Source organism: Hemitrygon akajei, chromosome 7 (genome assembly GCF_048418815.1).
Source record: "Hemitrygon akajei chromosome 7, sHemAka1.3, whole genome shotgun sequence".
NCBI lineage: Eukaryota > Metazoa > Chordata > Chondrichthyes > Myliobatiformes > Dasyatidae > Hemitrygon > Hemitrygon akajei.
In genome coordinates, this window is record NC_133130.1 from 140,942,287 (window position 1) to 140,968,958 (window position 26,672).

The 26,672-nt window shown below is 47.7% G+C and overlaps 1 protein-coding gene across 1 annotated transcript; it reads left to right on the forward strand.

Annotated features, from left to right (window-relative positions):
- Nucleotides 1-25,996, forward strand: LOC140730988 (UDP-N-acetylhexosamine pyrophosphorylase-like protein 1). Its single transcript, XM_073052133.1, has 9 exons — nucleotides 1-359; nucleotides 2,972-3,176; nucleotides 3,543-3,718; nucleotides 5,326-5,498; nucleotides 6,142-6,335; nucleotides 13,356-13,496; nucleotides 14,381-14,569; nucleotides 15,262-15,328; nucleotides 24,748-25,996. Exons 1-9 carry the CDS (start codon nucleotides 86-88, stop codon nucleotides 24,805-24,807), a joined length of 1,479 nt encoding a protein of 492 aa, XP_072908234.1. The 5' UTR covers nucleotides 1-85; the 3' UTR covers nucleotides 24,808-25,996.
- The last annotated feature ends 676 nt before the right edge of the window (nucleotides 25,997-26,672 follow it).

Here is a 26,672-nt window from a genome sequence, read left to right on the forward strand (position 1 = left end):
CCCCTGTCCTCCAGCCCCGCCTACTCCGCCGGGTCGGCTGACAGCAGCTCCTCGGTGCTGCCGTGACTCTTTCTCCGGAGCTGCGATGTTTGAGGAGGCGCAGCGGCGGCTGGCCGAGGCCGGGCAGCCGGAGGTGCTGAGGTTTTGGCCGCAGTTGTCGGATGCCGAGCGCAGGGCGCTGGTGGCCTCGGTGGAACAGCAGGAACCGGCCGAGCTGCGGGCTCACTGCGAGGCGGCCGTCCGGCCCCGGCCCGCTGGCCAAGCGCCGCTGCCCGGTCCGATGGAGCCGCTGCCCGAGGAGGTGGTGGGCGGCGTGTGCCGAACGGACGCCGAGACCCTGCGGAGGTGGCGGGATCGCGGTAAAGAGTGTGTCCGATGTGGGGCAGCATGGAGCTGCTGGGATGATGCCTTCGGGGGTGTGCGAGAGGGTGCTGGGGAGTGGCTCTCGGCTTCTGGGAGAGCATGTAGAGGGAGGGAGATCCGAGGGGTGGGAGGGGATGGGACAAGGAGATCCGAGGGGATGGGGAAAGGGGTCTGGGGTGGGAGGGGACATGTGAGGGGATGGGGAGGAAGGAGGTGGTCTGGGGGGGTAGGAATGGGATGGGGAAGGAGGTGGTCTGGGGGTTGGGAGGGGGATGGGGGAAGGAGGTGGTCTGGGGAGGTTGGGGGGGAAAGAGGTGGCCAGAGGGGGATGGGGAGGGAGATGGTCTGGTGGGTTGGGAGGGGGAAGAGGTGGTCGGGGGGGGGGGGGGGTGGCGTGGGGGAAGGAGGTGGTCCAAGGGGGATTGGGGGAGGGAGGTAGTCCAGGGGGTTGTGAGGGGGATGGGGGGGAAGGAGATGGTTTGGGAGGATGGGGGGTGAAGAGGTGGTGGGAGGGAGATGGGGGGAGAGATGTGGTCCGGGGGGGGGGGGGTTGGGAGGGGGATGGGGGAAAGGCGGTGGTCTGGGGTGGGTGGGAGATGGAGGGGTGAAGGGGGAAGGAGAGGGATGGGAGAGGATAGGGAGTGTGATCAGGGCTCAGGTGTAGTGATAGATGTTGGGGTATTGATGGTGGATGGTAGGGGCTGATGAATCTGAGCCCTGGGTGGGCGTAGCCAGTGTGACAGAGTTGGGCTGTGGGCTGGATCGATCTGTGTGTTACTGTGACCTGCCCTGTGACGTGGTTTGCTCCACTCACCCGTGGGCTGCAGTTGTTCATCCTGTGATTCTCTCGTGACTGGGAAAGTCAACAGGAAGCTACACCATTCCAGCATGTTACACAGAACCTCTGTCTGCCTGACGTGGCAGGATGCCTAAGCCAACACCAGACCACGACCTGTGTGCCTAGTCAGCACGCCGTTCTCCAGCATGGGCTGCCGAGAATCGTGTGGTTTCAGCTCTCTTGCTGATGACCTTGCATCTTGTGTACTGTGTTAGCCTGTGGCTCAGTGTTGTCTGGGTACAGGCTGTTTCATTCACTGAGGGGCTGTAATGGGATCAAACACTCAGTGAGAGAGCAGATAGACCGAAAGATTTTGTTATTTAGTACTGTCCTCTTCCACCTTCTCTGGTCCGATAATAGATCCCCAATTACTAATAAAATCAGACTTCTTAAAAATTACTTTATAAATTTGTGTTTAAACATTCCTTTATTGAACCCTGAGGGGCCCACTCCCATTTCATGTGCTGCTACCTTGATATTTCCATGCACAAGTGTGTGTGTGGTGGGGGATGGGGTTGGAGCACTGCTGGTAGAGCTGAAAATCCGAAGTGTGCTGCAGATCTAAAATATGAACAAAATGTTCCCGGGTCACGTTTGCGAGAAGAGCTGGAAAGCGAACGTCTGAGGAAAAAGTTAGGAAAGTTTCAGGGGGTGTTGGGGGGAGAGGGAGTGTCTCTGACATTCTGTGTAACATGCTGAAATGGTGCTGTTTCCTGTTGACTTTCCTTGCCACTTCTGGGTACACCACGCTGGGAAGTTTAGTTACATGCAGCCAGTGGAGCCAGAAGCATTAGGACAAAACGGAAGTGGCCGCAGGGGCTCTGTCCCCTCTGAGCTGCGCGGGTGTACGGCCGCACGGTGACCGAAATGCTCCCGTGCTCGTAGGTTTTGTTGCCATGCAGTTTGAACTCTCTTTAATACAGTGTTAGTATTGAAGTGCCGTGCGGTCTTCAGGCTGTGTGAAAATCTCCTGCTCACGACAGTTGGTCTACCTAGCTGCGTAAAAAAAAAAAATCGATGGAATGTTGCGATGGGAATAAGCCGTGAACCCGGTTATCTGGTCGGAGACCGTGGGAGTTGTGAAATGTGGAAAAGGGGGATGAGGCCCACAGGTCAGGCCAGACATGTACTCCACTCCCAGAGAGGGTGGGGATAAAACAAGCTGAGCTAATACTACAGGTAGTCAACAGCCACAGACTGAGAAATCAAATTATAGAGTTCAGGAGGTTGCAACCTGCCCGCCGGATGTTCCTTAAGCTTGCCGTGGGCCCTAGCTTGGCAATACAGAGGGCCACAGACTGGTAGGTTGGAGTGGGATTGGGAATTTAAGTGACAGGGGACTGAAGCTGGTTGTGATGCTGCTTTGTAGTGCCAGCAACACAGGTTCACTCCTGACCCCCGGTCCTCTCCGTGTGGAGTTTGTTCTGACTATATGGATCTCCTCAAAGTGCTGTAGTTTCCTTTTACATCCCAGAGATAGTTGGTTTATTGGCTCTTCACCGGTTTCTGCGCGAGTGTTAGATTCTAGCGGTGGGGGAGAGGAGTGGTGAGTTTGAAGGAACTGTGTGGAGAGGATTGGATTACAGTAAATGGGTCTCTGGTGGGCCAACGGGATCTGATGCTGTAAGAATCTGTTCTGCGTATAACATGCTGGGAGGTTTAGGTATGTACAACCAGCAGAGCCAGGAGCATTAGGAAGCTGGGAGAAGAGGGGTTGCCTCTGTGATTTTGTTTTCATCTGCCGCTTCATACTTTGACCTTGTGCTCTAGGTTTTCAGGAGATTGCCAAAGGTCATGTAGCCGTGCTGCTGTTGGCTGGTGGGCAAGGTACCCGGTTAGGTGTCCCGTATCCGAAGGGCATGTATGACGTTGGGCTGCCAAGCAGGAAGACACTTTACCAAGTCCAGGCTGAACGAATTCGCAAAGTAAAGCAGCTGGCCGAGGAGAGGCTGGGCGGCAAATGCACGCTACCTTGGTGAGATCCCGGTTCTCCGATCGGTCTCCAAAGGGTTGTTTACTCCAGGCTGTCTGGACAAGAGGGCACCGCCCCCTGATGATATGATGCAGTATTGTCTTTGTATGTCTGGACATCAGTTACCGCAAAGTTGGCCCGAGTGTGTGACTGGATACCAGTTATGGTATGGTTTGTGTGTGTGGATTCCAGCCATAGCATGTCAGGAGTGTGGAGACCTGGGTGAGCGTGTGTGTGATAGGGCTGGAGATACCTGTGGAACTTGTTATCATCTCTCGTTTCCAACACCAGTTTATAGTGTTTACTCATGCTTTGTGCATTGCTTTACAGATAACAGCTGTTGATGGCATCACTGTTTTTGTTCCGAAGGTACATCATGACCAGTGAGTTCACGCTGGAACCCACAGAGAAGTTCTTTGCTCAGAACCAGTACTTCAGCCTGCCTCAGTCCGACGTGGTCATGTTTGAGCAGAGGATGCTGCCGGCTGTTGGATTTGACGGGAAGATCATCTTGGAAGGGAAGGGTCAGATTGCCAGGGCTCCAGGTTGGTGAACTCCGAGCTGGTTTACTCTGAGCGTCCAATGCACGTACCATGATCATCGGCAGACTGAAGCTGGGTTCTGATTTCCTGAGTGCTCCTGTGTCCGAGGTCATTTCCTGCTGCCGTAATCGGGACTGCGACAATGAAACGTAGGTGGGAATGCCTGCGTCCGGTGGGACTGTGGGGCAGATATAATGAGGGATAATGCTTTGGCAGGTTCACTAAGTTAGGCCATGTAGGTTGACTGGAGGATCAAGATTTTGCTGTGAGTTTACACGGCCTTCCAACATGCCTTAGGAGATGGAAGAGCAACTGCAGTAAAATTGATAACATACTATTCATTGGCAGGTGGCTCATCTGCTTCTCTCAATCACATTCCCTTTAACCTCACTGGGCTTCTCTTGTATGTTACTATATATTAACATTAGGAACAATGGCATGCACCTTGGATAGCCTCTGGCAACCAAGTCCAGCTCCTGGCCTTTACATGTGGCTTAGCTACTAAGCCCAGTGGAACCGTTTCTACTGACAGGCGGGCTACTGATGCCTTAAAACCAGTGTCTTTGGGTGGATGGGGCTCCTCAGCCTCATCCTCTTCATCGAGGAGAAGGAAAACTCTGATCTCAAACTTCAGCTGCCTTGCACCTGTACCCACTCATGGAAAAGGCTTTGGGAGTAAACCCCGAGGAAAAAATCTGGAGCTGGAGTCCCTAAGGCAGTCCTACGTCGAGGTCAGTGTAACTCCTGTGACGCTGCTGGTGCCAGACTCTATCCGTCTCTGCCGTTCCTTTGGGTTCATCAGATGCGTTGAGAGGGGGAGCTTGCTATGTGGGCAACAGCTCGCTCTCCATATCGTACTGCCCAGGCTCGCATACCTGGACATCTAGGACGCAATAGCCATGGTCGACTCTGACCAACGGAGGCCCTCAGGAACAATTGGAAGTCTGGAAAACCACCAGCGACATCCCGTGGCTGCCAAATTACTGGAGTTTGACTCCAGGTGGCTTATCTCTGAGGTAAAAGGTAACATGGCGGGAAGTCCAACAAAACGAGCAGAATTCTTTGACCGCGTCTAGAAGATTTTATCAGTCAGCATGTGCCCTCCAAGGCCATGTGTGGCATGGGTTCGACGTTGAATAAAATTCAGTCCCTGCCTTCTGTGCCTCTTTCTCCAGCCCTGGAGGGTACTGAGTGCTTGGTAGCAGGTGTCCATGGCACTGGCTGGATAAATGGAAGCCGTTGTTTGATGGGCTCTGAACACTTTGCAGAGAAGCAAGGTAGTGAATCCCTCAGTGTCTACAGACCCCTTCCCACAACTGAGGTTCCTGGACGTCACCTTGTGAAATGATCTCGACGTGGGTTTGGCCCACAGAGTGGGGGTGAAGAATGGGTGTGATATGGTGTTGTTACCGAGGACTCACTTTCACTTTAAATCAGCCGCTTGGCAGGAGGAATGAAGACCTGTGGGGAGAGTTATCGGATCCTGCGAGAGACGGGGAGGAGCAGCAAGTTGCTGAGGGACATGGAAGGGCAGTGTGAGGCCAGGAACTGGGGCTGAGGATGTTTCTGGGTGTCCTCGCTGACCGGATCCTGTGCTTGCTGTATTGTAGATGGAAACGGCGGCCTGTACCGTGCTCTGACGGACTACAAGATCCTGGAGGACATGGACCAGCGAGGGGTCCGATTCGTTCACGTATACTGTGTGGACAACATCTTGGTGAAGATGGCGGACCCCACCTTCATCGGTTTCTGTGTCGAGCGGGATGCAGACTGCGGGGCGAAGGTGAGTTCACCGGCCCAAGCTCCCCGCTCCTGAGAGAGTCGGGCAGAGGTTTGCCATCCTGCAGAGGCAGGGAGTGGGGCAGGGGGGTGATCAGCAAGCTCACTGCCCACCTCTCTCCAGCTCCACCACTCCTCCCACAGCCTAATCCCACCTATAATGACCTACTAAGCACCCCTCCAGTCACCAGCCCACACCCCATTGTAAAAGCCTCCCTTTGCTCACCACCAGTGTCTGTATATCATTCCCCTCACCCAACCCAACTCCTCCCCTCCCTCCCCAACCAGTGACTCCGCTGACCAAGACGGTCTCCACCAGCTGTGGTCTGGACATCCACGCACCCTCCCCCCCAGTGCTGTGTTGGGGGTGGTGTCTCTCTTGTATTGGGCTGGGCAGCTGCAGTCTACTCCATCTGGGTACCCACAATTAGATTTGTTTTGCACTGTGTCCAAATGGTGTGCGCTTTCCTAACATATTATCAGGCAAAGGCTTCCCTCAGGTGTTGAAGCCGCTGTGGGCATGGGTGAACGTTGATGGGCTCAGAACTTAAAGATGGACCGTGTTCGTGGCCAGCTTTCTCTTTGCGGAAGAGGGAAGGATGGTTGTCCCTCCGTGTCCCTCACGCCGTGGCTGTGTTTATCCCCAGGCGGTTGGTAAGGCGTACCCCACTGAGCCGGTGGGTGTGGTGTGTCGAGTGAACGGCATCTACCAGGTTGTGGAGTACAGCGAGGTGAGCCAGGAGACAGTGGAGAGGAGGAACGCTGACGGCCAACTCACCTTCAACGCTGGCAACATCTGCAACCACTTCTTCACTGTGGAGTTCCTCAAGTCCGTGACAGAGTAAGCCATGGTTACCTGATATCTGAAGCTGTCTCTGTGCAGGGTGGCAGCCACTGCTTCCTTATGGGCAAGGACGTCATTCCACCTGCTCCCTCTCTACCCCTTCACCGGGTTGTTGCTGCCTCGCCTGAGCCAGCATCTCGCCTTGGGTTACTTTTGCTTCCCCAGCCGATCCCCCATTCCTGTGGCCCTCTGCCCTCAAACCCCTTCCCCATCCCTGCTGTTCCCTACACTCCCACCACTATCTCTCTTGGCCCAGTTATCGCCTGTTGTCAGACCTTTTGCCTAACATCTAATCAAGGCACTGATTCCCTCCTGTGGCTCTGGTTCATCTTTCTACTCTGAATTCTGTCTGAACCCACCACAATCTTGTATTCCCTCCAATTAAGTGATGTGAGTAAAGATTCTGCAAGTGCTGGAAATCCAGAGCAATGCACACAAAATGGTGGAGCAATTCAACAGGCCAGACAGCATCTATGGAAATGAATAAACAGTCAATGTTATGGGCTGAGACCCTTCTTCCCGACTGAAAAGGAAGGGGGAGGATGCCAGAATAAAAAGATGGGGGGACGAGGAGGAAGACAGCTGGAGGGTGACGGGTGAAGCCAGGTGGGTGGGAAAGGTGGAGGGCTGGAGAGGAAGGAATCTGATAGGAGAGATGGGGGAAATAACAGGCAAGCGAGAAGAGGTAAAAGGTCAGTGGGGAATGGGGAGGGGAATGTTCTACTGGAAAGAGATATTGATATTCATGACATCAGGTTGGAGGGTACTCAGACGGAATATAAAGTGTTGCTCCTGCGCGCTGAGGCTGGTTTCATCGTGGCACGTGGACCAACATGTCTGAATGGGAATGGGAATAGTAATTCAAAGGTTTGCCCACCAGGAAGTCCCACTTGTGGCAGTGCTTGATGAAGCGGTCTCCCAGTTTTCGATGGGTTCTCACCAGTGTAGGAGTACTGGACACAATGGATGACCCCAGCAGATTCACAGGTGAAGTGTTGACTCACCTGGAAGGACAGTTTGGGGCTCTGAATGGAGGTGAGGGAGGAGGTGTAGGACTTAGGCCGCTGACAGGGATAAGTGACTGGAGGGAGATTAGTGGGGAGGGACAAATGGACAAGGGAATCCGAGGGGGCAGCGTTCCCTGTGGAACGCGGAGGGGGAAGTAAAGATAAGTTTAGTGGTAGAATCCCGTTGTAGATGGCGGAAATTGTGTAGGACAATATGTTGGATGTGGAGGCCAATGGGATGGTAGGGACTCTATCACTATTAAGGCAGCAGGAGGATGGGGTGAGCGTGGATGTTTGGGAACTGGAGGAGATGCGGGTGAGGGCTGCATCAATAGTAGAGGGAGGAAAACCCAATTCTTTGAAGGAGGAGGACACCTCTGTTGTCCTGGAATGGAAAGCCACATCCTGGGAACAGATGCGGCGGAGGCAAAGAAACTGAGAAAAGAGAATAGCAATTTTATAGGAGGTAGGGTGGGAAGAGGTATACTCGAGATGACTGTTGGAATCAGTAGGTTTTAAAAGATGTTAGTGGCCAGTTTGTCTCCAGAAATGCAGATAGAGAGACTGAGAAGGAAGAGGGAGGTGTCAGAGATGGGCCAAGTGAATTTAAGGGCAGGGTGGAAGTAAGAGGCAAAGTTGATAAAATTGACGAGCTCAGCATGGGTGCAGGAACCAGCACCAATGCAGTTATCAATGTAGCAGAGGAAAAGTTGGGGAGGACAACCAGGGAGGGCTTCAAACATAGACTTTTCTACATAGCCAGTGATGAGCAGGCACAACTGTGATCTTGATCATTCCTGGGGAATAGTTGTAGCTTTCAGAAGGAAGTTGGCTGGTATGAGAATTTACAGGGTTACGAGGAGAGGGTGAAAGAGTACATCGGATTAATCTTGCACGAAGATCTTACAAGCTCGTTGACTGAGTGGTTTCCTTTGTGCTGCAACCAAACTAAGACTGTGAACCTAACCTTTGTCCTCGTTAATCAGGAATGCCAATTTATTGGTCTGTGAACGTGATACACTTTGTCTCTGTATTGCTTTAACTCAATGTCATCAACAGATAAAATCTTGCCAGGAGACGCAAGGAATATAAAGTACAGTGTAAAGTTCACTGCTGTGCTTTTGTAATAATAAATGAGCTGGATCCCATTTTCCTTTCCTCACTCTAAGTGCTGATCTAAGCTGTGCTGTTTCTTTCCTGGTCCACTCTCCTTGAGACATGACGATCACCTGCTTAAGATATGTGAAGCAGATCAAATGGATGCTTGTGTGTTTGAAACTTTCTCTAATGTCTTCAGACTTAGTCCTGCTTTAAAACCTTCTTACTTTTACCTAACTCCTCTTAAGTATTTCTTTTCACTCTCCTCTGCAGTTTCTCAGTAACCTCTCTGGGTGAGCGAGCTGATTCCTTTCTCTGCTGCACTTTCTTTGCTGAAGGTTGGTATTAAGCCAGGTTCAGGTACTTGTCATTTCCTCGTGTTGTTACGCTTCCTTTGCTTATCATTCCACTTGCCCATTCTATGTTTGTATTATCTGAATCTGCAGACTTGTTCTTTTTCAAAGTATCAGCAGAACCATTTGTTTAGTGTTCCAGAATAAGGTCACATGTTACGCATGTGATATTGATGTTTTTGAGGTGATGAAATGTTTGAGGGTAGGGCAGTCGTCGTCCTTGGTCAAGCATTCAAAGTGTCCCGGGTCTAATCCAGAAGATTAAGGTGCATGGGATTCATGGAGCCTTGTAAATTGGATTCAAAATGGATTTGGCTGTAGAAGGCAGAGGGTGTTATTCTGGCTGGAGGTCTGTGACCAATGGTATTCTGCATGGCTAAAATCTCAGTCATATATAAATGTTTCAGGTAAAAATGTAGTTTGGATTGATTAGTAAATTTGCAGTCAACATGAAAATTAGGGGAGTTGTGGATAAAAGTGAGGAAAATTGTCAAAGGATACAGCAGGACCCTTCAGACCATTGGTATACAGGGAGACCTCGGAAATGCCTGAAAATGGCTTCAGGAGTGGGTAGAGTGGTGAAGAAGGAAGGCATGTGGCATGCTTGCCTATGTCAGGCAGGGCACTGAGATTAAAAGTTTGGGTGTCATGCTGTGGCTGTACAAACATTTAGTTAGGCCACGTTTTGAGTCTTGTGTATGCTTCTGGTTGTCAGGTTCCAAGGAAGCTTTGGAGAGGGTGCAGAATAGATTCATTGGGATTGGAGAGTGTTACTTATAAGGAGAGGTCGAATTGTTTGCTGTGGAGCGTCAAAAGCTGAGGGGCAGCTCGATAGAAGTATTTAAAATTATGAGAGGCATAGATAGTTTTATTCAGGGTGGAAATGTGTACTAGAGGTCAGAGGTTGAAGGTGACCTCAGAGAGAGGAAGAGTTCAAACAAGACTTACAGGACAATTTTTGTTACACAGAGAAAGTTATGTGCCTGGAACGTGTTACCAAAGAAGGTGGTGGAATTAGATACCATAGCTAAGTTTGATGAATTTTTATAGACACATGAACAAACGGAATAGAGGGATACAGACCATGTGTGAATAGATGAATTAATATGGAACACACGTTGTGGGTCAAAGAGCCTGTTCAGTGTCTCCTTACTGTGAAACTCTGCTGTCTAGCACTATTTCATTTCCAAAGGAGAAACATCCTCTTAGCTAGAGGTTTCCCCCCTCTAAATATTCAAACTAAAATTTTGGAAATATTCAATGGCTCAGGCAGAGTTAATATTTCAGGTTGGTGACTTTTCACCTGGTGAGCTATAACCAGAAAGTTAGGGCTCAAGTATCAGATGCATATTAGCAAACTGGATCAAAAATCAGCTTGTTGATAGGAGGCAGAGGGTTATTTTCCCGTCGAGAACTCTGTAACAGATGCTGTACCACAGCGATTGGTTTAAGGTGGCACTCGTGAAGTACAGCAATAACTTGTGGTAGCAAACAAAACAAAAGTTACTGTATTAATCTCACTTTTCCTTGGATACAATCACTGCAGTCAGTAGCTTGTAATTTGCCTTTTGGCGCTGAGCTGTTGAACCACCTGTCTGTATGACCTGGCATTTCTGCAGGTGCAAGATGGTTACGGCCTGGCGTGTATGAGCCAAATTGAGGCGGCACAAGAGCAGGGAAATGAGCTAATGTGTGGCCTTAGCTGGAGTGGACTCAGAGGCAAAACTGAGGGGAGGTGATGCAAAGTCAAGGCGGCGGGACCTGGGCCCAAGAGCAAGGAAAGACCCAAGGCTGATCGATTTAAGCACCGGGCTGAATTGGAAAGGTTGGGTACGGGCCAAATGGAGGTCATGGGGCCTGGGCCTGAGAGCTTATCAAAGTGGTAGGGCAGGGCCTAGGCCCGAGAGTGGGGAACAACCTGAGGTTTGGGCAATATAAGCACCTGGCCAGATCAGGCGAGGGATGGGCTGGTGTTCAGCTCGCTGCTCTGCAAGGTTTATTTGTCTCTGCTTGAACTGAGGCTGTGGCCTGCAACTAATAAGCTTCTGAATCGGCTTCAGCGATGACTGGCTTCGTGGTTGTGGACTCATTTTTGTGAACTTCAGTTCTGAATGTCATTTTCTGCTCATTGCGTGCTTGACAGTCATTTTTTAATGGATTCTATTGGGTTTCTTGTATCGTGGCTGCCTGTTGGGAGACAAATCTCAAGGTTGTATGTAGTATTCTGTGTATACTTTGGTAATAAATGTACCTTGATCTTTGAAACCGCTGTCGTTTGTAATGTATAGAAATAACTTGGGGGTCTGATTAAGTTTGCCAATGACACAAAATTTGGTGGGCCATAGATAGCAAAAAGGTTTGTGAAGGGGTACAGAGGGACATAGATCTGCAGAAAATTGGGCAGAAGGTAACTGATGGAATTTAATCCAGACAAGTGTGAGATTCTGCACTTTGGGACATCAAATTCTGGCAGGACATTAGGAGTGTTGGTGGACAGAGGGACCTTGAAGTGCTCATCCTTAGCTCCGTAAAAGTGGCAACTGAAGTGGACAGGGCAGTGCAAAAGGCATTTGATGTGCTTTCCTTCGTAGGCAGAGGCATTGAATATGAGAGTTAGGTGTCATATTGGAGTTCTACAGAAGATTAGTTATTCCGTACTTGGTCTATTGTGTACAGCTCTGGTGTCCTCACTACAGGAGGGACGTGGTAGCAACAGGGAATGCAGAGGAGATTCACCAGGATGTTGCCTGGAATGAAGGGATTGTTTATAGGGGGGATTCAAAAGGCTGGGGCCATTCTCAAAGGAATGTAGGAGGCTTAAGGGTGGTGTTATAGAGGTTCATAAAATAATGGGGGACATAGATAGGATAGAAAGCCTTCTTCCTATGTTAGGGGAATCTGTTTAAGATCATTAAGCTCTATGTGAGAGGGGAGAAATGGAAAGGAGATCTGATGGGCAGGTTTTTCACAAAGGCTGGTGAATATCTAGGATGGGCTGCCAGAGGATGTGATGGAGGCAGATTCTATCACAACGTTTAAAATGCATCTTGACGGATACAGTGGATTCTGGTTCGTTGGGCTGGCACATTTTTGGACTAGCTCTTGGAGAACAAAAACTAATCGAGAAAATAGCTTGGATTTCCTTTGTTGGTTTGGGACACGATGCTGTTTAACTGGGACAGGAGATTGCTGCCGAACAATCTCCAATTAGCGTTATTCACGTGCACTTGTGTGGCCGTTAGACACTACTCCATGCTTAAAGCAAGCTGTTTTTAAATAGCGTCAGTGTGCGTGCTTGTGTTCTGTTATTCATTTCAGCCGTCCGACGCTGAATAAAAACCAGTGACTTATAATGCTACTTCATGCAGAAAAGCAATAAAACAGTCCATTAGCTGAAGCATCACACACAAAATTCTGGAGGAACTCAGCAGGCCAGGCAGCATCTATGGAAAAGAGTAAACAGTCGACCCTTCATCAGGTCTTATCCGCACTAGGTGTCTGCACTGATTTTGTTCAGTTACAGTCAATCAAAAGAACAAGGCAGCGTACACTGTAGGAGTTCCTCCAATAACTATTAGGAATATCCAGTTTTATAGTACAGTAGTAATATTGGCAGTGTTCTGTATTTCACTTAAATACATAATTTGTTACTCAGTTAAATGTAGTTTGTCTTTTTTACCTATTTCCATGAAACTTTGGCTAGTTGGAGCAGCCGCTGAATTGGGCCAAAATGTACTGGTCCCAATTAACCAGAATCCACTGTGCTTTGATAGGAATGTAGAGAGGGAGATGTGCCTAATGTAAGCAAATGTGGTTAGTGTGAACTGGCACCATGGTCGACATGGATAAGACGGGCCAGAGGGGTCCATTCCTATGCTGTCCCCAAGAGCGTCCTCTGGAAATCCCAATACAACTGAAAGTTCCCTCATGGGCAACCGAAAGAAATTTGTCCAACCTGATTTCTCTCTCATGAAGCCATACTAACTTTATTGTCCTATCATGAACACGAGAACGTCTGCAGGTCCTGGAAATCCAAAGCAATACACACAAAATGCTGGAGAGACTCAGCAGCGTCTATGGAAATGAAAAAGCAGTTGACGCTCTTGATCAAGACCCTTCTTCAGGAATGAGGAGGAAGGGAGATGATGCCAGAATAAAAAGGTGGGGTGGGGGGCTGATAGGTGAAGCCAGGTGGGTAGGAATGGTAAAGGGCTAGAGAAGAAGGAACCTTTGGAGGAGAGGAGAGTGGACTGTAGGAGAAAGGGAAGGAGGAGAGGATGTGGGGACGTGATGGGCAGTTTATTAATGATATATTCCAGCGCGTTAGCTGTTTTCTGTCCATCTTTGCTTGATAAGTGCTGCTACATTTGTAGTTTTCTAATTTGTTGGATTTATAGAATCCAGGAACTTTTAGAAGATGATAATCACTTAGAATCCTTGGGACTGGAGTCCTGGGGGTTGTCAATCTATGGGCTTCTTAGTTTGATTTTAAGTTCCTCCTTCCCTTCTGCCTCCTAATCTGCATTAACTTCGTTATGTTCTCCTGTTACTCCCTGCAGAGAGTACGAACCAAAACTGAAGCTTCATGTGGCTGTGAAGAAGATTCCCTACGTTGATGAGGAGGGAAACTACGTGAAACCAGAGAAGCCCAATGGCATTAAGATGGAGAAGTTTGTCTTTGATGTTTTCCAGTTTTCCAAGTAAGTTGTGTGGTCAAACCTCGGCAGCTGCTTTGTCCTGCCCTTCTCCAGCCGTACTCACGGTACGGTCAGATCTGTGGCAGTCCTGTTCCTCCTCCTGCTGTAGCTGGTTGGGTCAGTGGGTATTAGAATATCCCAAAGAGCAGGGGTTATGAACATCAAAGAACAGTCTACAGAGGGGGAGAGGGTATTGTGATTTGAAAGCAGAGAATGGAAATCGGGGGGAAATATTCACAGATGCTGGAAATCTGAAAAGGTTGGCTTTAAGTTGCAGCGAAGGTATGGGAGAGATGAAGAGGATGGAAAACCAAAGGGGATGTCTGTAATAGGCTGGGGCTGGAGTACAGTGATTAGCGGGGCAGTTAGGGTAATACAAAGAAAGGGAAGGGAGGTGAAGTGCTGTGGGATGCAGGCTGTACGAATGGAGAGTAGAAAACTCAGCCAAGGTTGGAGAAGGATGACACAGTAAAAGTAACCGGTAAGATTCCTGATGTTGCAGAAATCAGTATTGAGTACGGAGGCTGCCACTGTGCCCAGATTAAAGATGAGACACTGTTCTCAAACTTCTGGCCTCTTTGTGCTTGTGCAGCAGGCCCCAACAGAAAGTTCAGATTGTGATGGAAAATTAAAGTAATAAGCAACAGGAGGCTCAGGGTCCGACTTGTGCACAGAACGTGGGCACTCTTGACCGTAGAGGCAACTATATTAATACCGGATTCAGTAAACCTGGAAAGACTTTGGCCTTCTGTGTCTAAACTGAACTATGGGTAAACCAGTGCCCCCCACTACATAGCCGCAGTAAATTGCATAGTCCTGCGCGCACGCACACACACACACTTACTTACTTATTTTAAAGATGTCTTCCTGTTTCTGTTTCTGCTCAGGAAATTTGCTGTGTTTGAGGTGCTGAGGGAGGATGAGTTCTCGCCTCTGAAGAACGCGGAGAGCACTGGTGGCAAAGACATGCCCTCTACTGCCCGGCGTGCTCTGCTGTGGCAGCACTATCGCTGGGCCGTGCAAGCTGGCGCTCACTTCCTGGACAACAAGAACAACCGTGTGCCTGTTCTCAGCCAGTAAGTTGTTGAATTTTCTCCTGTCTCTTGGGCTCGGTAGCTCCAGGTTGGCTTGGGGAGGAGGCCGGGTCTAGGTCAAGGAATCGGCTGGGTTTGAGCAAGAAGTTGGGATCTGGGCCTAGCAATCTAGGCTAGTGGGCAGAGATGAGAGCAACATCTGGCCAGGGTGGGATGAGAAATTATAAAACCATCTTCTCTTCTTGTCCGTGGTTCTATTTTAGAATGAAGCTGAAAACTAAAAGTAATAGTTCGAACCCGTTCTGCTCTGACCGTAACTCTCCAGGAGGGTAGGTGTGAATCCAGCTCCTTGCTGGATGTGTTGTGGGAGCGTGTGGTGGTTGGGTCAGACCAGTGGTGAAACTGTCCAAGGTCAGTCTGCAGATGCAGACAGTCTGCCCAGCAGCTGAGCAGCAGACACGTCTGAGCCACAGCCAGGTCGGGCAGAAGCAGCAACCTGGAACAGCGGAGGAAGGGAGCTGAAATGTTCCCTGTTCCACAGCATTGAGTACTGGCTTTGTTCAGATCTATCCCTGACCCCAGTGACCCCCAATCTGGCTTTAACAAATTGACTTTTAAAGTCTCCTCCAGTGCTGAATCGGTGCAGGGGTCACCGGAACCAAATTGGAGAGGAAATCTGAGACGTGACTCAACCCAGAGGGGCATTCTTGCTGAAAGTCTTGTGTTCTCTGCAGGCTGCAGGAAACGGAGGATCCCCCTGTCGTGTGTGAGATCTCACCACTTATCTCTTATGAAGGGGAGGTAGGTTAAAAAACTTGCAGTTTTCATCACCAGCATTGTGAAGCGCGGGCAGTACTGAGCTTGTGCACATTTCTTAATCATTGACCAGTCCCAGGAGTCTGTCCTGGTATAACACACCTACAGTTCTGGGGTCAGGTCAGTCTTTGTGGGTACCGTACTGATGGAGACAGGTCTGCCTATAACATGGGTACAAATCCATATTTGTATAACACTGGGGTACCGTATTGGTGGGGACAGGGTTGTCTGTAAGTACTGTGCAGAGGTCTTAGGTGTATATGCATAGCCAAGGGTGCCTACGACTCTTGCTTAGTACTGTATTTGTGGAGCAGAGAGTGAGTTTGTGAATCTGACGGGAGTAAAGATGTTGGGAATGGTGAGGGTGGAGTACTGTAGGAGGGGTGTGGGCCAAGTGGTAGAGGAGTGCCGGGGCAGGGGGGTGGCATGTGGGCAGACACTCACAGCCTGAGACACCAGGCAAGGTCATTTGATTACAAACAATTGGTTTATTGATTATTCTCAGTCCACAGTAGAGACCCATATCAGAATCAGATTTATCATCACTCACATATGTCATGAAATTTGTTTTTTTTGAAGCAGCAGTACGGTGTAATACATAAAATTACAACAGTACTGTGAAAAAGTCTTGGGCACCGGAGCTAAATATATATCAAAGTCTTTTGCACAGGATTGTATGTCTGTATAACACATGTACAGTACTGATAGAGATGGGTCTGTGTGTATAACATGGGTACAGGACCAGTAGAGACAGGTTTCAGTATAACAATGAGCATTGTTGTTAATATACATCACAAAAGCATCACTGAGCTCTGTAGAACTCCTATAGCTCACCCACTCAGCAAATTTTGGATCTATGGCTCTTGTGGGCTTTTATTTTTCTGTACAATCTGCCTCCTAGAGCTGTCTTTGTCAAATGACTAAGATTCATCTAGAGTGCATCAATGGCAAAACCCCACCCTGTGTGTTCCTTGTTACCTCAAACTTTTAAAAATTTGTCTGTCAGATTTGGCCTGTCTGACACGCAAACTGTGCTGCGATCTCTTCACGCGGCTGTCAGTCTCAGAGCTCCCTGCAGTGAGAGGAGCGGCCACTAGTGCTTCAGAACTTCGACCTCTGCATATCCTGAACTTGTACGTTCAGCAGGCACATACAAAAATATTTTGACAATATTATTTGAAAAGGATTGCAGTGTAGCTGTAAAGATATTGGAGAAGGCAGATGATATTGAAGGGTCTTTTCTGGATTGTGTTAAAAGCCACCCAGTTTGATAGTCATAAAACATAGAACAATACAGCACAGTACAGGCCATTCAGCCCACAATATTGTGCTGACCCTTAAACCCTCCCTCCCATATAACCCTCCACCTTAAATTCCTCCATATACCTGTCTAGTAGTCTCTTAAATTTTACTGGTGTATCTGCCTCCACCACAAACTCAGGCAGTGCATACCACGCACTAACCACTCTCTGAGTAAAAACCCTTCCTCTAATATCCCCCTTGAACTTTCCACCCCTCACCTTAAAGCCATGTCTTCTTATATTGAGCAGTGGTGCCCTGGGGAAGAGGCACCTGCTGTCCACTCTATCCCTCTTAATATTTTGTATACCTATGTGGCGACCCACTTTCTGCGCAGGCGAACCGGCTCACAAATAGCCCGCGTGTGGGGAGAGACTTTGGTAATGCACCTCTGATGTCATTTCCGCCCGGAGAGGGCGGGAACTAGGGATTAAAAGCCAGCACCGCGAAGTTTGAATAAACTAGTCTCAAAATGACTTACCGACTGCGTGTCGTTTCTAGCTCTGTATGTAGTACATCGCTACACCTCTATCATGTCTCCCCTCATTATCCTCCTCTCCAGAGAGTAAAGCCCTAGCTCTCTTAATCTCTGATCATAATGCATACTCTCTAAACCAGGCAGCATCCTGGTAAATCTCCTCTGTACCTTTTCCAATGTTTTCACATCCTTCCTATAGTGAGGCGACCAGAACTGGACATAGTTCTCCAAGTGTGGCCTAACCAGAATTTTATAGAGCTGCATCATTACCCCGCGACTCTTAAACTCTATCCCTTGACTTATGAAAGCTAACACCCCATAAGCTTTCTTAACTACCCTATCAACCTGTGAGGCAACTTTCAGGGATCTGTGGACATGTACCCCCAGATCCCTCTGCTCCTCCACACTACCAAGTATCCTGCCATTTGCTAATCCTGCCTTGGAGTTTGTCCTTCCAAAGTGTACCACCTCACACTTCTCCGGGTTGAACTCCATCTGCCACTGCTCAACCCACTTCTGCATCCCATCAATGTCTCCCTGCAATCTTCGACAATCCTCTACACTATCCACAACACCACCAACCTTTGTGTCGTCTGCAAACTTGCCAACTCACCCTTCTACCCCCACATCCAGGTCATTAATAAAAAATCACAAAAAGTAGAGGTCCCAGAACTGATCCTTGTGGGACACCACTTGTCACAACCCTCCAATCTGAATGTACTCCCTCCACCACGACCCTCTGCTTTCTGCAGGCAAGTCAATTCTGAATCCACCTGGCCAAACTTCCCTGGATCCCATGCCTTCTGACTTTGGTACCTTGTCAAATGCCTTACTAAAATCCATGTAGATCACATCCACTGCACTACCCTCATCTATATGCCTGGTCACCTCCTCAACTCTATCAGGCTTGTTAGACACGATCTGCCCTTCACAAAGCCATGCTGACTGTCCCTGATCAGACCATGATTCTCTAAATGCCTATAGATCCTATCTCTAAGAATCTTTTCCAACAGCTTTCCCATCACAGACGTAAGGCTCACTGGTCAATAATTACCCGGACTATCCCTAATATCTTTTTTGAACAAGGGGACAACATTCGCCTCCCTCCAGTCTTCCGATACCATTCCTGTGGACAACGAGGACATAAAGATCCTAGCCAGAGGCTCAGCATTCTCTTCCCTTGCCTCGTGGAACAGCCTGTGGAATATTCCATTGGGCCCTGGGAACTTATCCATCCTAATGTATTTTAACAACTCCAACACCTCCTCTCCCTTAATATCAACATGCTCCAGAACATCAACCTCACTCAAATTGTCCTCACTGTCATCAAGTTCCCTCTCATTGGTGAATACTGAAGAGAGTATTCATTGAGGACCTCGCTCACTTCCACAGCCTCCAGGCACATCTTCCCACCTTTATCTCTAATCGGTCCTATCTTCACCCCTGTCAACCTTTTGTTCTTCACATAATTGAAGAATGCCTTGGGGTTTTCCTTTACCCTACTCTCCAAGGCCTTCTCATGCCCCCTTCTTGCTCTCCTCAGCCCCTTCTTAAGCTCCTTTCTTGCTACCATATATTCCTCAATAGACCCATCTGATCCTTGTTTCCTAACCCTCATGTATGCTGCCTTCTTCCACCTGACTAGATTCTCCACCTCACTTGTCACCCATGGTTCCTTCACCCTACCATTCTTTATCTTCCTCACCAGGACAAATTTATCCCTAATGTCCTGCAAGAGATCCCTGAACTATGACCACATGTCCATAATACATTTCCCTGCAATAACATCATCCCGATTCACACCCGCAAGTTCTAGCCTTATAGCCTTATAATTTGCCCTTCCCCAATTAAAAATTTTCCTGTCCTCTCTGATTTTATCCTTTTCCATGATAATGTTAAAGGCCTGGGAGCGGTGATCACTGTCTCCCAGATGCTCACCCACTGAGAGATCTGTGACCTGACCTGGTTCGTTACCTAATACTAGATCTAGTATGGCATTCCCCCTAGTCGACCTATCAACATACTGTGACAGGAATCTGTCCTGGCCACACTTAACAAACTCTGCCCCAACTAAACCATTGGAACTAATCAGGTGCCAATCAATATTAGGGAAGTTAAAGTCACCCATGATAACAACCCTGTTATTTTTGCACCTTTCCAAAATCTGCCTCCTAATCTGTTCCTCAGTATCTCTGCTGCTACCAGGGGCCTATAGAATACTCCCAATAGAGTAACTGCTCCCTTCCTGTTCCTGACTTCCACCCATACTGACTCAAAAGAGGATCCTGCTACATTACCCACCCTTTCTGCAGCTGTAATAGTATCCCTGACCAGTAATGCCACCCCTCCTCCCCTTTTCCCCCCTCTCTATCCCTTTTAAAGCACTGAAATCCAGGAATATTGAGAATCCATTTCTGACTTGGTGCCAGCCAAGCCTCTGTAATGGCCACTACATCATAATTCCATAGAGAGAGACATCATGCAAATGGGCTTTTTGGCTCACTGACTGTGTTGACCATCAAGCACCCATTTATGTCATTCCTACATTAGTCCTAATTATTAAAAATTATTACATTCCCGTCAGCCACCCTCCCCCTGAATTGAGTGGCACAGTAGAGTAGTGGTTAGCACAGCACTTCACAGTGCAGGTGACTGGGGTTCGATTCCTGCCACTGCCTGTAAGGAGTTTGTACATTCTCCACGTGGTCACGTGGGTTTCCTCTGGCTGCTCCGGTTTCCTCCCACAGTCCAAAGAAGTACCAGTTGGTAGGTTAATTGGTCATTGTAAATTGTCCTGTGATTAGGCTGGGGTTAGATCAGGGACTGCTGGGCATCTGGCTCGAAGGGCAGGAAAGCACTATTCTGTGCTGTACGTCAATTAAAAAAAAATAAATTCTACTACTGGCTACAGATAGACAATTTACAACGATGTCTGGTCACAGCAAGAACTAGCTAAATTCACATATCGCTGTGGAGTTTGAAGTTTTTGTTGAGACCACATGGGTCTCCACCCACAGACATTTGGGAGCAGCTGAGGTAAGGATTGAATCTGGGACTGTGAAGTAACAGGTCTGCCAGTTGTGCCACTGTGCTGCCCCCTTGTGAAAAGAAAAGGTGAAAATTTAAAAAACTTTTGGCACTTCCTCCAAATTTTAATTTGAAGAAAGTGCCCAATTAAATTTAAATTGTGTAGATGATTATCTATACATACATCAAGAGCAATTAGGAATAGGGTAGAACCACTTAAGGGTAAAGGGAGAAACATTTAATGGGATGTGGAGGATGTGGGTAAGGTCCTTAATGAGTACTTCACATCAGTATTTACAAAGGAGAAGGTGGAGGATAGGGAGATCACTGTTGAGCAGGTAAAGAAGGAGGTATTGTGGGGTCTCTTAAAGGGCATTAAGGTGGATAAATTCCTAGGGCCTGATAGGATATTGCCCAGGTTATTGAGAGAGGCAAGGGCAGAGATTGCTGAGGTCTTGACCAATATCTTTGTGTCCTCTCTAGCCACAGTGAGGTCCAAAGAACTGGCGAGTAGCTAATGTTGTTCCATTATTCAAGAAGGGAACCAGGGACAGCCCTGAAACTATAGAGCAGTGAGTCTCATGTCAGTGGTAGGGAAGTTACTGGAGAGAATTCTTAAAGATAGGATTTTTGAGCATTTGTTAAACTATAGCCTAATTGGGGAGAGCCAGCATGGCTTACTGCAGGGAAAGTCATGTCTTACTAACTTGATTGAGTTTTTTGACGAGGTGATGAGGGTGACTAATGGAAAATAGAGCCTTGGACATTGTCTACATGAATTTTAGTAAGGCATTTGACAAGAACTTTCTTGGGAGGTTCATCCAGAAGATTAAGCTGCACGGGATCCATTGTGAATTGGCCATTTGGATTCAGAACTGGCTTGCCCATGGAAGGCAGACTTAGTCGTCAAATGGGCTTATTCTAGCTGGAGGCCTGTGATTAGTGTCTACAGGGATCTGTACTGGGACCTCTGCTATTTGTGATGATCTGGATGGAACTGTAGATGGGTTGGTTAGTAAGTTTGCAGATGATACGAAGATTGATGGTGTTATGGATAGCATAGACGATTGGCAAAGAATACAACAGAATTATAGATCAGTTGTAGTTATGGGCAAAGAAATGGCAGATGGAGTTTAACCCGGCCAAATGTGAAGTCTTGCATCTTGGTAGGTCAAATGTAAAGAGGGCAAGTCTCTAAACAGTGTTGATGAGCAGAGGAATCCTGGGGTTCTAGTTCATAGCTCCCTGAAGGTGCTACACAGCTTCATAGGGTGGTTACGAAGCCTTATGGCATGCTTCCTTTATTGGTCAAGGCGTTGAGTTCAAAAGTCAGGAAATTATGTTGCAGCTTTATAAAACTGGCTGCATGTGCAGTATTGCATACAGGTTTGTTTACCCCTTTATAGAAGGGATGTTGAGGCTTTGGAGAGGGTGCAGAAGAGGTTTACCAGGATGCTGCCTGATTCAGAGGGCATGTGCTATCATGAGAGGTTGGCCAAACTTGGGTTATTTTCTCTGGAGCAGTGGAGGCTGATGGGAGATCTGGTAGAGGCTTATAAGATTATGAAAAGCATAGATAGAGTAGACATTATCTTTCCCCCAGGGTTGAAATGTCCAATTTTAGAGGGCATGCATTTAAGATGAAAGGGGGTGACTTCAAATGAGATTACCCCGGAATTTAGAAGAATGCATGGGAATCTCTTTGAGAACTACCAGATGTTGAAAGGATTAGATAGGGTGGATGTGGAGAGAATGTTTCCTATGGTGGGGGTATCCAGAAATAGAGGGCATGGCCTCAAAATTGCAGGATTTTAGAACAGAAGCAATTTTTTTAGCCAGAGAGTAGTGAATCTGTGGAATGCTCTGTCACAGACTGCAGTGGAGACCAAGTCTGCTGCTATATTTACAGCAGAAGTTGATCGTTTCCTGATGGGTCAGGGCATCAAATGATATGGTGAGAAGGCAGGTGTATGGGGTTAAGTGGGATTTGGGATCAGCCATGATGGGATGGGGAACAACTCAATGGGCTGAATGGCCTGATTCTGCTCCTGTCTTATGGACTTATGAGATGTGAGGGGCAAGTTTTTTTACACAGAGAATGGTGGGTGCCTGGGATGCACTGTCTGGGGTGGTGGTAGAGGCAGGAACATTAGGGGCATTTAAGAGATTTTTGAGGAAAATAGAAGGATATGGATGTCGTGTAGGCAGAAGAGATTAATTTAGTTATCATTTGATTACTAATTTAATTGGTTTGGCACAGCATTGTGGGCCAAAAGGCCAGTTCCTGTACTATAATCCACAAATGGTGCCAGCGAATTTGAGAATTGCAAAGACTAGAGGGAGAGGGGTGGGGGGGGGAAGAGTGCCAGTGTGACAAGAGACTGAGAGACCCAGAAAGCAGTGCAAAATCGGTGGTGGGAGGGGGGTGAATCGTGTGAAATCAATAATTCAGAATGTGTGGAAACTTTTGAGAAATGGTAATGAATCAGAAGATCAGCTTTGATCTTAATGAATTGCAAATCAGGATCAAAGAACTAAATCACTTATTCCGACATAATTCTTTTTTTTAATCGAGTACACTTACTCACGCTCAGTTTGAGTTTACCAAGACGATTCAAATCCAGGTTCGTTATACCCTGGGTCTATACACGGAATGAACAGCTGAATTCCAGAAGTGAGTGTGACCCTAAGACAGCATTTTACTGAGTGTGACACTGAGGAGCCCTGGTAAAAACTAACGTCAATGGGCACTGGGGGAAATGATCCAGACGTTGGAGCTCTGCACGTTCCACACAGTGCAGAGAAAGAATCTCTTAAACTAAGGACAGTGCTGCTGTTAAAGTCAGGGAGCCCGGCTGGTTCTGGGAAGGCTCACTTTGTGTTTGGGGAGGGTCGGCAGCGGGAAAGGAAAAGAGGGTTAAGGTGCACAGAGGAGTGGGAGTTGTTGGAGGAGAAACCATTTCCAATAGAAGCAATCCTGCACGGACTGCAGGGTACACCGACTCTTCCTAATGGGTGTAAAAGAATAGTGAAGCAGGTTGGTGAGCTACAGACACACGTGGGAACATTCTGTGGTTACAACTCGGCTTTAAAATGGTCAGATTCAGATGCTTAATATCTACCAATAAAAATGAGAAGGTGGAGTGCCCATGACAACTCGGGAAGGGAGGGGTCCTTGAGGGGCCAAGGGGAGAATCTACCTGGCTGGGGCTGTGGGGCAGAAGATCTCACCATGCACTGGGGCAGTCTTTCGGACTCTGGAGCAGTCTTTCGGACTCTGGAGAGGGAAAGGGAGCTGGAGGACAATTGTGCAGGGACGTTTCAGTGATTTGCAGGTAGTAACATGGAGGATTTCAGTTAGCTGAATATCCATTGGGAATGTGTTAGAATAAAGGGAACAGAGGGGGAGGAATTTTTGAAATCTGTTTAAGAGCCACATAAATTGGTGGCCATTGTCGATAGGAGGATAGGCTACAGGATGAGATCATTGGGTGAAATGGGCTGAGAGATGGCAAGTGGAATTTAATCGCGATAAGTGTGAAGTGAAGCATCTTGGGCGGAGGAAAAAGGGAAGGATACATGCAATAAATAGCAGGGCCCTGGGGATTCACGAGGGAACAGAGGGATCTTGATAAACATGTACAAGGATCCCTGAAGGTGAGAGCACAGTTACAAAAGGTGCATGAAATTGAGAGGTATGGATTGTGTAGACGAGGCTGAGTCTTTACCCCAGGGTGGAAGTGTCAAACACGAGAGGGCACAGATTGTACATCAGAGATGTGGAAGGGAAGATTTTTAACATAGTGCTATGTGCCTGGAGGAGTGGTGGTAGAAGCTGATAAAGCATCATCATTTAAGAGGCATTGAAACATAAACAGGCAGGCAATGGAAGGATGCAGGCAGATGGGATTAGTTAGGTTAGCATGGTCAGCACAGGCATGGTGGGCTGACTGCTCCATCTCTACAAAGGAAGATGTTTGTGGCTGGTGGTTGTCCATCACAGCCTCAGAACATCAGTGCAAAGTTCTTCAGGGCATAAACACAGCCATCTTCAGCTGTGTTACGTTTCTTTCTCTTCCTTCACAAAGGCATCTCTTCAGTGAATGAAGCAGCTCGAGCCTCTCTGCAACAAGACCAGGAAAACATTCTCACTGCTTTGGGCTGATGTTCAACTCAATCATACAAATTGAGTGCCAGGGAATTTCCATATTGAGCATGATAGAGTATAATCTTCTCACAACATTCAATGGCATTTAATGAATCCTTGAAGGGGGAACTTTCAGGGTTTTAAAGAAAGGATAGGGCTTAAGGCAGCTTCTTCAAAGTACTGACAATTCAAGCATGATAGGCTGAATGGCTGCCTGTAAATGGGATTTGTCACAGTACTGGAGGGAATAAGTTTGTGCACCTGACTAGTGTTCTGCCGAGCAGACGAGTTGCCAGGGGCCAGATGGTACCTGCCCATGGAGTGGTGTGAAGGACAACTGGTTTATCTCCCTATTACATGTCTGCACCTCTGTGCGGCCAGGTTTGATCCTGTGGGTGTCAGTCCTCCTGAAGAAGTGTGTGGTGACCTGCTGTGTTTGACTTTATTTTCCAGGGCCTGGAAGAACGCCTGAAGGATCGGGAGTTCCAATCCCCGCTGCTTCTAACGGACTGACATTTAGGAGGATCCATTCAGCCAGTGGACAGGCCTCACACGCAGGGCTTGAGCTTGTGCCTTCATTTTGACACTGCTGACTTTTTTTTAAAAAAAAGAATCTATTTTTTATTTTTACTGACTTTGAACGTGTGGCGGGCAGGTTCATCTATTCCATGAAGCTGGATCTTCCCTGGAACTGCACAACACCGAGGTCCTCAGAAAGAGGTGACCACTGCTGCCTAGCCTCTTTCCAACCTGGATTGTGTGCAGCCTGCGCTAGGCAGGGTTGCTCGGCAACTGCACCCTGCTGGGTTCTGGGGTCATTGCCTCTCATTAAATCCCAGCACCTGTGTTCAGGGGGTCGCTTCTGCTCCACACTTAGTAAACACCAGCAAATTAGGTTGAAGGGTCATTTACCCTTGCAATACTCCAGCAGGGTTGCCTCTAGCTTTCCCTGGTAACCCAGCCAGCCAGCGGGACTCGGATGTCCCTTAAATCCCAGAATAATCTCATCACATGGGGAAAAGGTAGCATAATGTAAGATACCCCCCACTATTAAGTTATGCATAACAAGTAAGATATTTGCTATCCATGGGTGTGGGGGGGCGGACACAGTGCTAGTTTGTCAAATATCATGATTAGTCAAGAGTTAAATGTGTTCTCACGTGATCAATACTAAAAGGTTTAGGGGAACTGAAATTCAATTGCCAACACATTTTCAATGATTTGACAACCAATATTAGCTAGCAGGCAAGAAAATGGATAGAAGTGATGTCCAGCTCTAGGGATGCTTGAGCACTCTCTTCTCAGTGCCATAGTGTCAGCCCGGATGCTCCCTCTAAAGTGCCAGTTACTGGGGAGCTTTGGTTAGTGAAGTTCTGGATAACTGAACTTTTACCACATCGAGATGAGGCCCCAGGCACCAAGTGTACTCCTGGACACAGAGTTTGGTGCCAGATACATCCCACACCAAATGCTGCAACTTCTCTTTAAATATTGTTTTCAAGTCCTGCGCCTGTTCTTCCAGCTCTCTCCCTAGTTATTCTGATTATTAGAATGCTTTCTCTCCTGCAACCTACTTGTGAGCGATCGTGGATGGGTTGACCCAGCATGTTGTTGTATGAGTTCAACACCAGCAGTGTGATTGATGAGCTTTAAATCAGATATCTTCATTACTAACAATAAAGTGCTTTTCTGGCCCTGTCAATAGTCTCATTCCCTTCATTTATCTAACTCTTCTCTGGACCTGACAACCTGATTCTTGGTTCCAAGTTTGTGCAAAGCTGTGAATTTACTTTCAAACCTTAGCATTACCTACGGGACAAAATGAAGGTGGTATGTTGTGTGAATCCTAAATCCTAAAATTAGAATTAACAATCCAGAGACACAAATTTACATCCAAACAGTGCCAGCCATACTAAAATTGTAGTGCCAACCTATCAAAGTTCAACAGTGAAGCCAACGTGCAACAGATCAGCGTTGCTCAATATTCTTCTGTGGCAAGAATCAGTGTTACAACAGAAACCACTTCTGATATTTTAGTTGTATTTGAAGTCACAAGCTCAGTGGTTATTGTAGCTTCACTCATTACATTTAGAGCATGTCTTTCCATTACTGTAACTGACCTACACTGCCATATCCATAAGACAGTGACTTGTAAATCAAAAAAGAACTGCAGATGTTGTAAGTGCTTTTTTGTCTGCATTCTCACTCTGCTTTCATTTACCAGATAACCTTGTTTAAAGTTTATTCACTCTGTCAGAGACATCTCCTCTCTGCAACTTTAAATTTCTATTGTCCCTTTCCCAGCTCTGAAAAAGGGTCTTTGAACTAAAACATAAGTGGTGTAGCTTCTGCAGTGAGGCCTGGCCTGCTGAGTATTT

What these genes read in the sequence shown, in the direction of transcription:
- LOC140730988 (XM_073052133.1), top strand. Translation starts at nt 86, where the DNA reads ATGTTTGAGGAGGCGCAGCGGCGGCTGGCCGAGGCCGGGCAGCCGGAG. An exon ending in TTCCTCAAGTCCGTGACAGA is followed by an intron (nt 6,336 to 13,355) that starts GTAAGCCATGGT and finishes TACTCCCTGCAG; the next exon opens with AGAGTACGAACCAAAACTGA. An exon ending in GATGTTTTCCAGTTTTCCAA is followed by an intron (nt 13,497 to 14,380) that starts GTAAGTTGTGTG and finishes GTTTCTGCTCAG; the next exon opens with GAAATTTGCTGTGTTTGAGG.